Source organism: Scomber scombrus, chromosome 16, assembly GCF_963691925.1.
Source record: "Scomber scombrus chromosome 16, fScoSco1.1, whole genome shotgun sequence".
NCBI lineage: Eukaryota > Metazoa > Chordata > Actinopteri > Scombriformes > Scombridae > Scomber > Scomber scombrus.
In genome coordinates, this window is record NC_084985.1 from 11403495 (window position 1) to 11414040 (window position 10546).

Consider the following 10546-nt stretch of genomic DNA (forward strand, 5'->3'; position numbering starts at 1 on the left):
GCTAATGGCAACCATCACAGGCAATATCGCCACAGCAACCAACACAGGCCAATTAACTTACAACGCAGTGAGAAGGAAGGGGGAGGTTTTTTGCGGTTGCTAGGCAACCGTAGCCATAGCGACGCACGTCTCCACGATATATGTATGGACGGGACAGTCTTGAGAGTGGTGTGATGTTTTTTTCAGGAAAAATGGCATATGGCACAGCACAAAAACAATAAATGAAAAGTAAAACAAAAATTAATGACGGACAGTAGTTGCATTCAACCCTGCGACAGAACACTGGTTAGACAGAACATTTGAACTTCTCCATAAAACTGTTGCTACTTGCTGAACACAAAAAAAAAGGAGGAGCCACTTTTAAACAACACAGGTATCTTCTGACCCTTGTAATTTATTTCAGACTGATGGTATTTTTAGAGTGCTGCCACCTCGTTAAAGTTAATTTACTGTAGGGTTATTGACTTCTTCAGTTCCACATGAAAGACAGCCATTTAAGTACTGGGCTCCCAATTACATCCACTCTGTCTCTTTAACTTCCAGACTCTTTCCAGCTGTCTATCAATCCCTCCCCCAAGCCAATACTATGTGTCAATACAACTCACCTCCTTCAGTATGGTCTGTTGGCATCCTTGGGCCTCTTCAGCTGCACCTTCAGTCTCTTCATGCCAATTTGGAAGCCATTCATGGCCTGGATGGCAGTCTGGGCACTGGACGGGTTGTCAAAACTCACAAAGCCTGAGAAGAAAATAAGCAGAGAGAGAGATAAAATGAAAGAAAAGCTCTTATAGTAGGGCAAAGCATCAACATTTCTGGAACAACGGGGCAGTAAAGATGGTGAAAATAGTCCCTAAAACCCACTGACGTCTTCTTCACCGTCACTCACCGAAGCATTTGCTCTGGTTGGTAGCACGGTCGACAAAGACCTTGGCAGAGATGACGTTTCCAAAGGGCAGGAACATCTGCAGTATCTCGGAGTCGGTGAACTCCTGTGGCAGGTGGTAGATGAAGATGTTACAGCCCTCGGGTCCTGTGTGCAAACAGAGGAGAGCCACGACAACATAGACATGACAAGACAAGACAGGACAAGACAAGACAAAACAAGACATGACAGACACGACAGGTCAGGCAGTCAGTGAAATCTGCAATGTTGAACGAGCATGTGAAAAATTGCACATAAAAAGATGCTTGACATGATAACTGAAAGAAATTGAAAACTACAAGCACAGAATACCAGAAAAAAGCTGCAAACTAACAAAGAGATGCATACCTCAAATCTGTTTTCTACAAATTCAATATGACACCTCAGAAGTTGTGTTTAATGCACAGATTTGTGAGGGAAAATATATTTTCAGGTCATACTGAAGCTGCACCAGTGTGTATATACAGTAAGTGGAAGCTTCTTAACAACAAATCATAAATACTGCACTTTACACTTTTTGCTGACTATTTTCTGATGCATGCAGTACAAGTTTAGATTTTTCCTGCTGTCTAGTCCAACACAGTGAACATCAAGTCTGAATCCATTTTTGTTACCTGGCAGTTAAGTACATAATGATTGGAAAGGCCCGCTCTGCATTAGGAGAATGTAGGTATGGAAATAATGCCAATTTTCCTGGAGGTCAAATTCAATTTGTCAAATTAGTTAGTTATAATTAAATAGATTTAGATAAGTCATTTTTTAAGGGAAATACTCCAAATATTCTCTGGTTTCAGTTTCTCCAGTGTGAGGATTTGCTGATTTTCTTTGTTGTTGGGGTTTTGGATTGTTGGTCAGACAAACAAAGAAGTCTGAGGATGTCATCTTAGGCTCTGGGAGAGACTGTGATGGACAGTTTTACTATTTTCTGACATTTTATAGACTAAAGAATCAAATAATCAAAACAAAAGGATAGATTAGCTGATAATAGTTATAATCCTTATATATGTTCTAGTTTTGTTTCGTTTTTTTTTAGATAATGTAGACTTGGTGTTTACTGTGACAGATTATATGACTGAAGCAGGTTCCAAAAGTCTACTAATACATGTTTGTATCAATCAATGGAAACCAACTGATAAAAGTAGAAAAAAACCATGTTCAGCCTTTTAAACACAGCAGCTTTGCTTGCAAAATGATTATCTCTGATGTATAGTGGTTGTCATTTGTGTGTGATTTGTGACCAATGAGCTGAAACCTACAAAACCACTGGTATGTTGTTTTAAGATATGGCGGTGATTACTCCACATTTGTACACAGCTCTTTTGAGTTTACCTTCTCGTTGCTGCAGCTGCTGCGGCTGCTGCGGCTGCTGAGCCACCAGCGTGGGCTGATGGGGGAACGGCTGTCCCACCAGGCTGTAGGCAGCAGGGTAGGTGGCTGAAAGAGAGGAGGAACAGGTGAGCAGAGAGCAGAGTTGAGGCAGCCCCCCCCCCCCCCCCCCCCCCCCCCCTATAAATCAACATCTGACAGAGCTACATTCCATACAGATTTGCTAAAACTGGGTAACGTTTTGCATACAGTTTGTGATGTGTGACTCATTCCATAAGTGCTGCAGGTTATTATTATATTACATTTTGTAATATGTGCATGTTTTGTTATTGGATGTTAATTTCTTTTTCACACATGCAGTGTCAAAAAAAAAAAGTGTGTGCGTGTGTGTGTGTGTGTGTGTGTGTGTGTGTGTGGGGGGGGGGGGGTCCAGCATTCCAATATTTATTTACCACAAATGGCAGAATTCAATTTTGTGAACTTTCTTTTTCTCAGATAAATGTTGACACCTCAAATTTCCTCTGCAGCATTATTATCAGTATTAGTATGCAATCCTATAAATTAATGTGAAACTCAGCCTCACCTGTGTAGTGCTGCATGCCTGTGTAAGCTTGCTGCAGGGGGTCCAGGACAGGAGACTGAGCTGTGACACAGTAAACACATTGTCACCAACTGCTATATGCACAGGGAGGGGGAAAAAAAACATCCTAAATGCTATTTGGGGCACATCAGCACGCTCCAAAAACATTTAGTGCTTTAGTTTCATTTCATTTACTCTTAATTAGACTCTCACTGTTGCACATCAAAGCAGGAAGCCTGTGAATCTGTGGAGATATCCTTCATGTCAAAAAATAAATTAAAAAAGAGAAGCCATTATTAGCTGCTGTGCGGGAGGTTATGGTTGTACCTTGATAGGCATGAGCACCGTTGGTGTACAGGGCCTCGGTTGCTGATTGGCCGTTGGGCGGAGCTGGCACAGAGGCATAGCTGTTCACTGCGATAGGCGGAGGCAGAGCAGGAACAGGTGTGGCTGCCATGGAGGGTGGAGTGCTGGTACCTGCAAACGGGATACACACTGAATTTACAGCAAGAAAAGAGTGAATTATTGTCATTTATCAAATAAAAATAGTAAACATTTGCTGCTCTTTGTTTCATTCTAAATTAAAAATGATGAATACTGAGTGTTTTGGCTGCTTTGTCAGAGTAAGTCAGCGATTTTCAGACAAGACATAAGTAATTCTGATGATAATTGTTATTTATTACATTATATAGTATAGACCATAGATTTAGCAGTGAATTGGATTTTAAAAGCTAATCAAAATAGATTACTGCAGTCAAAGTATGGAGCCAACCAGGAAACTAGCCAGGCCAATAAATCTTATGCTTAATGCAGATTTAGTGCTGGGCAAAAGTTTTAGGCCCTTTAGATGTTTAGACTCTTATCCGTAATGTAATACCATCAGGGAGGCGTCTGATCGGTCTCAAATTTATTCTGCAGCATGACAACGACCCCAAACATGCAGCCAGAGTCATAAAGAAGACAAGCAGAGCAAGGAGACCTGCAACAGATGGCACGGCCCCCACTGAGCCCTGATCTCAACATCATGGAGTCAGTCTAGGATTACATGAAGAGACTGAAGCAGCTGAGACACCGAAAATCCATGGAGGAATAAGAACTGTGGCAACTTCTCCAAGATGCAGTGACAACCAGTCTGCCTGGTACTGCGCCCACACCAAATATTGATTTAATTTATGTTTCTTCTATTAACTGAACTTTGTATGAAGTTAATTGATAAGTAAAAACTATCTGTGGTATTATTTTTGAAAGCATTCCTAAGACTTTTGCACAATACTGCTATTCATATATAAATGACAAATATATGTTTGAGGTAGTTTTTGCCCAGAGAACATTGACAAGTTTATATTTTGACTGTAAAATGTAAAATCTTTAAAAAAATACTTTAAGAGAGCCTAATATTGGCTATTATCTTCTTTTTAAACTCTCAAATATCAATATTAGTATCATAATCAAAAATACAGTATTAACTGTATACAGTATTAACAATCAAGTACATGCAGGGTACAGATAGTCTAACTCACTCAACATATTACTCTCATTTCTACCTTAAATCATGACAGAATCAAGACATAGAAAAAAAACTAGATGTTTGTTATTTTGTCCTCTCAGGTCCACCTCTCATTGTGTATCTGTCCTCATATTTCAAACAGAAATCTAATCAGGGCAGGCCGGGCCAGACATCTCTGCCTCTCATTACCTGAGGAGGGGGTGATGGATGCGATCGGCGTGGCAATGATGCTGCTGGGGTTGAGGGCGGCGAGCTGCTGCATCTGAACCGCTGCCACCGTGGCAACAGGAGAGAGGTAGGCCGACTGCGCCACCAGGGCCTGCTGCTGCATCAGCTGGAGGATGAGGAGGTTGAGAGAAGAGAGAGGACGAGGAGGAGGAGGAAGATTGGGGGAGAGATGGGGGAAAGAACAAAGTCACATTCACATCAGACCAGATTCCAGTCATAAAAATCGAACATGTTTAATAAAATTGCAATGGCTCCGGTCTGAGCCTCAATCAGGAGTCAATATATATGAAGGCCACATCTCTGGACACTGCAACGTGACACAGGCTAACTGTCCTTGATGACCTGTTTTTGCAGACCAGTGCAGACTCTTTATCGTCTCCACAGTCAGTCATTAAAGCCAAATCAGACTAATAATTGCTCTTTGAATAAATAATGTATTCCTGGTCTCAGCTGCAAGGTGAGAGCAACAACATGTAGTTACGATTTGGTAATGACTCCTTTTTTTTGATGAAGTTTAGTCCATTACAGAGTCAAAATATTGTCAGACCTCAAATTGAACATCTGTAAATGAGCCATATCTGAAACCATTCGCACTGAACGGTCAATTAGCAAAGACGAGTGGGTAAACTGGCTTTACTTTTTTCTAATTAAAATAAAGAAATTGACATTAAATCACTTCTATTAGAACCACATGAAACACATTACACTGGCTAAGGTTGCACTTCAAATCCAATCAAATCCAATATTTTTCATCTCTTTTTCCCCCCTCAAGCTTCTGTAAATGCTTCATATATGTATTACAGGATCATGCATGTTTTGTCTTGTAATCTCATGAGGGAGGGGCCACATGAGATTAACTAACTAACTGACTGACTAACTAACTGTATTTTTTTCTAAACTGAGTGTGTGTTTCTAAAGGTGTGTATGTGTCTGCGTGTTTGTGTGTGATCCTCACGGCCTGTGTGTAGGCGTTGTAAGCCCCGAGGTGCAGGGTCATAGGACTGATGACTCCCAGCTGAGAGGCCACCTGCTGCATCCGCCGGAGCCCTCGCTCCTTCTCCGAATCGGCAAACTTCACTACCAGACTGGACGAGGCGCCCTGCGGAGGAAATGAGGAAAAATTCCATCTGTCTGACACTTTTTCACATCTTGACATCAGAGGAAATATCACCATATAAGAGGTAATAATGTCCTTGTGGCTTCTTGGATCTAATACAGTGAGAATGTAATCACTACGTCTCTGGTTCAAGTCTGGTCAGGGATCTTTGTTATGAATCCTCCCTCCTCTCTCCTCTCCTTTCTTGTCAGCTCTATACTCTACTTAAAAAAAAGTTATAATGCAAAACATGACATATTTTGTAGGTTACCAGACAACAATAAAACTTATATTTAAAAAATATACATAAAATATCATAAAAAACTGTTTGTCACATAAAGTTAGTTGTTCTTTTAATTTAGTCGACCTACACCAAACCACACTGTAAATCACCTAAAGCAGAAAAAGAGAAATGAGCACATTTCACAAAAACGTGTGTGTGTGTGGAGGAGGGGGGACAAAAGTGGTGACTATTAGCTGAGTCACCACGTTGAGTGTCTTAAATAGCTGGATTTGGAGCATCTGAGTGTATTTATTTGAGTACGAGTGTGACCGTGTGTGTGTAAGTGCAATTGGGTGCAGCCTCATAGTGGTGTGTGTGTGTGTGTGTGTGTGTGTGTGTGTGTGTGTGTGTGTGTGTGTGTGTGTGTGTGTGTGTGTGTGTGTGTGTGTCAGCGTGGACTCACTGGTAAAGTACGACTCCCATGCAGAGCGTTGATGGCGGCCTGGGCCTCTGCGTTGCTCTGGAACTTTACAAATGCACACCCTACATGAAATGACACACCATTAAATGTGGCCTCACTCTTCTCTCTCTCTCTCTCTCTCTCTCTCTCTCTCTCTCTCTCAAACACACACACACACACACACACACACACACACACACACACACACACACACACACACACACACACACACACACACACACACACACACACACACACACTGTATACAGAAATTACTTGCCTTTAAAAATACATTAGGAGCCATCTTACATCTAGTGCTTCATCAGTTACTGTGGCATCATTAAACATGGTCCACAAAACATTCATTGCTTCATGAATCACAGCCCGTAAACCACCAAACGCATCATTAGCCATGACCCATAAAACCTATTGCGCCATTAGTCATGCCTCATGCAACAAACGCAGAAAAATCTCAAGTCTATGTTTAAACTGTCACCGGACTTTGATTCACATGGCAAATATCATTAGCATTGTTGTTGCTGACAATAGTAATTTACATCCACTTGGTGGTAAAATGCTGAAGGCTTGATTCTCAGGGCTGGATTAAAAAAAAAAAAACTCTGAACAGTAAAACAAAGTCAATGTCACTTTTACAGTCAGGATCTGGCCCCTAGTTGCAATAATTATCTGTGTTTTGGAGGCTGTGGAGGGTTAAGTTTAGTTACCCTGGTTATTTTTCCCCCCTGGTGGAGTGTGTGTCCTTCTCAGGCATGATTTGACATTACCTTTGCTTGTGCCATCAGGCCCGCGGAGCACCGTGCACTCTTCTATGCTGCCGAAAGGCTCAAACATCTTTCTCACATCTGTGTCCGTCTGCTGTTTTCCAAGCATACCCACAAACAGCTTCCTGTCTTCTAAGGGGAAGGAGATCGTCAAAGATTGGAGGGAGAAAACAGCATAATGTGAAGATAGTATAAGATTAAAGAAGAAATAAATGTGGGAGTTACATGAAAGAGGTGATACAAGCAGTGGAAAAAGTGGGAGTAATGCCAGGTCACCATGTGCACATGCATGAATAATGTAGAAATGGGAGTATGATAAGCAGTTTTCTACAAATCCACAAGCTGGACTGGCCTGCTATACCTGAGAGCGCCACCAGAGTGCAGTAGCATGAACATCACAACAAACAAACAGCATCTGGCGGTGACTCAAATGTTTGTCACCCTGTTTTGTCAGAGAAGCTGCTCCGTCTGTCCCCGTCTGTGTAGGATCAGACTCGTGTTTCTGCATGTTTTTAGCTCATTCACTACAAATCGCGTACACCTCACATTATCGCACACGACTAGTGCAAAAGATAGTTTTACAGATTTTCATTTATTTTTTCCCCTCAGTCATCCAGGCAGCCATTTGTTTCACATTCATTTTTAGGAAGCTATGAAAATAATCTGATGTTGGCTTGAGGTACGAAATCAATCCTAGTGAACGTGACATTTCCTTTAATGCTTTGTTACATGATATTTTAGTTAAAAATGTGGACTGATGAGAAAACTCTGCATGTTAAGTTGTGTTAATGTGGTGGATTTGAGAGCTAGCTGCCAAAGATACATTGTCAGAAACTATGGGACTTTTCCACAGCAGACATTTTGACTTGTCTTAGCAGGAAAAGCACAGCTGCTACTAATAACATTAACAATGACTCAGTTCTATTAAAGTGTCCCAGTAAGCCACGACAGTGCGAAAGTGGAACTGAAGCCATCATTAATTGAATTATTTACACCTGTGCTCTTCCTACTGCAAAACGTCAAAATATTCTCTGTGAAAAAAGGTCTATTAGAAGTCAAGGATGCTGTGAAAAGGAGAATTTGATCATTTCTTGTGTACCAGCTCTAATAGCTTGTCTACCACCACAAAAAACACTGTACAGGCAGAGTCTTATGATCAGTCCCATTTTAAACCTGCATTTTAACAAAAATAAAAACCTAGTATGCTTACTGTGGAGTACCTACCGTGCTTAAAGCCAGTGTGCACGTTGAGTTCTAATTGAGAGCATACATTGGAAAATGGTTGAAAATGGTTGACAGTGGTGTATGAGTTGTACAAAATGTGACAAAAACATGCAGAAACATGATCCTCTAAGTCTGAATTAAATTTTGTGCTCACAAATGTTTAAAATGATGAACTGATTAAATGTGGCAAAATTAATCTTAACAGGTGACTCAATCAATTTGCTACCGAGTCGTGAAACCATAGTTTCAATTAACACAATCATCCGCCAGTGGAATGATAAAATCTTGTGTGTTTCATGTATAAATCAGCCAGTTTCTAGAGATTTCTTCCCTTAAATCAACTGATATTAATTCTGATGGCGTGATCAGATATCGTCATGTTCTTAGAAACTGCACTCAGTAACCGGAAATGTGCTTTAATTAAAAAATTCAAACAAATGCGTAGGCGTGGATGCAAGACTGAATGACTCGTTAAGATTGGCAGGTTGGCGGTTTGCACAGTGAGGTTGCTCTTGTTTGGACAGGTGTTGTGTTGTAGGGTTGGGGGCAGGTGTGTCTCTCTTACCCCCTCTGCTCTCGCTGTCTGCCGGCTTCACCTGGATTGGACGGTTCATCTGTTAAGAAAGAGGTTGTAACAGAAACAGCATGAGCACAAGGAATATAAGAAATGTATAAAATGTGCCAAAAAAACTTGAAAAGGAACAAATAATCAATCAAAATTTGCCCATTAGTGCCATTAGTGTCTTCTAAATTGCAAAGGATAACATTCATATCTACCGACTTGATATAAATGGTTTTAATACTCTGTAATATGACGAGATAGTGACACGAGTTCATGTAAGGATGTTTGTGTCATGTGCACCAGTCTCCAACATTCAGCCACTAATTTCCCTCCTTCCTTTTCTTTCTTTTTCTTTTTTTTGTGTCAACTCTACTCCAGCAGACCGCTACTGACACTGATATGTGTGATATTACATTCACACAGACTTGTACTCTCTCTCTCTCTCTCTCTCTCTCTGTCTCTCTACGTCCTCTTCTCTCTGAGTCTCTCTCCGAATCAGCTTTAATCCTGCCGTCTATCGCTCCTTCTCCCCTATCACACAAAACCAGGAAAGGCACACGCCCACGCGGGATTGGGGAAGTGATAAGATTAAGAACAGTCGCCGGCTAATCTGGATTACAGGAGCACACAGCGTCAGAGTAGTGAGAGATTCTGAGCCTGACGGAAAGGCAGAGACAGAGAGAGAAAGAGTGAGAGACATGACGGGTTAGAGAGGAGGAATAATATTTGGGAGAAAAAAAAACACAAGGAATGTCAAAGAAAAAGGAGAGCACACACAACACAGAGAGGGATTAAGCAACCTTTTCATTATTCATCAAAGACAAGCTGCTGAAACGCCATTTTTTCCCCCCCTTCACCCCTCTACAATTGTCGTCCCCATTATTTATAAGAAACCTCCTATATGAAATTGTGCACACATCAGTGCCTGTGTGCCTTGTCTTTCAATGTATAGAGCAGGAGAAAGAAAAAAAAGGTGAAAGAGGTGCTGAATGAAAATGAAGAAAAGAAGGAACAAGAGAGGCCAAAAGGGAGAAGGGTGGGATTGAGAGGGATTGAGGAGCATATGGAGGAAAGGATGGAGGTGGGGGGATGTGTGTGTGTGTGTGTGTGTGTGTGTGTGTGTGTGTGTGTGTGTGTGTGTGTGTGTGTGTGTGTGTGTGTGTGTGTGTGTGTGTGTGTGTGTGTGTGTGTGTGTGTGTGTGTGTGTGTGTGTGTGTGTGTGAAGGGGAGGGGCGGGTGATGTTGGTGAGGAGTTAGGGTGAGAGCAGCAGAGTGACACTCTGTTAACTGTGGCTTAATGAAGGTCTTAATTATGGAGCTGGTGACATTTCAACCAGTCACTGATCCTGTGTCACTGATTAATCCGCTGTGATCAGTCACCAGGAGACACTATTGATTGACACCACGATCGTGCTCCTCCACCACCACCACCACCACCACCACCAGGAACCTGCATGCCGCCCAAGCGTCCACATCACCGGCTGAAACACCTGCTGCAGAAAGGCCCCCGTGTCTCCTCAGTGAGAGCGTCCAATTGATTGCCCCAATTAATAGGACGATGGAGTAGACGGAGGAGGTGAAAGAGTCTCCAAACCATCCTCCAATCAGTCAAGAATATGTGGCGTCTGCTCATGCA

The 10546-nt window shown here is 41.8% G+C and overlaps 1 protein-coding gene across 3 annotated transcripts; it reads right to left on the reverse strand.

The window, feature by feature from the left end:
• Positions 1 to 610: 610 nt before the first annotated feature.
• Positions 611 to 8962, reverse strand: celf3a (cugbp, Elav-like family member 3a). 3 transcript variants are annotated; one of them, XM_062436493.1, is made up of 10 exons: positions 8914 to 8962; positions 7128 to 7253; positions 6346 to 6425; positions 5519 to 5662; positions 4525 to 4669; positions 3156 to 3305; positions 2832 to 2891; positions 2252 to 2356; positions 887 to 1030; positions 611 to 738 (listed from the first exon to the last, which is right to left on the reverse strand). In XM_062436493.1, exons 1-10 carry the CDS (start codon positions 8960 to 8962, stop codon positions 611 to 613), a joined length of 1131 nt encoding a protein of 376 aa, XP_062292477.1. The 3 variants fall into 3 exon arrangements, with proteins under 3 accessions (XP_062292477.1, XP_062292476.1, XP_062292479.1); XM_062436492.1 differs by having other exon boundaries at positions 7128 to 7256; XM_062436495.1 differs by lacking the exon at positions 3156 to 3305 and having other exon boundaries at positions 7128 to 7256.
• Between the last annotated feature and the right edge of the window lie 1584 nt (positions 8963 to 10546).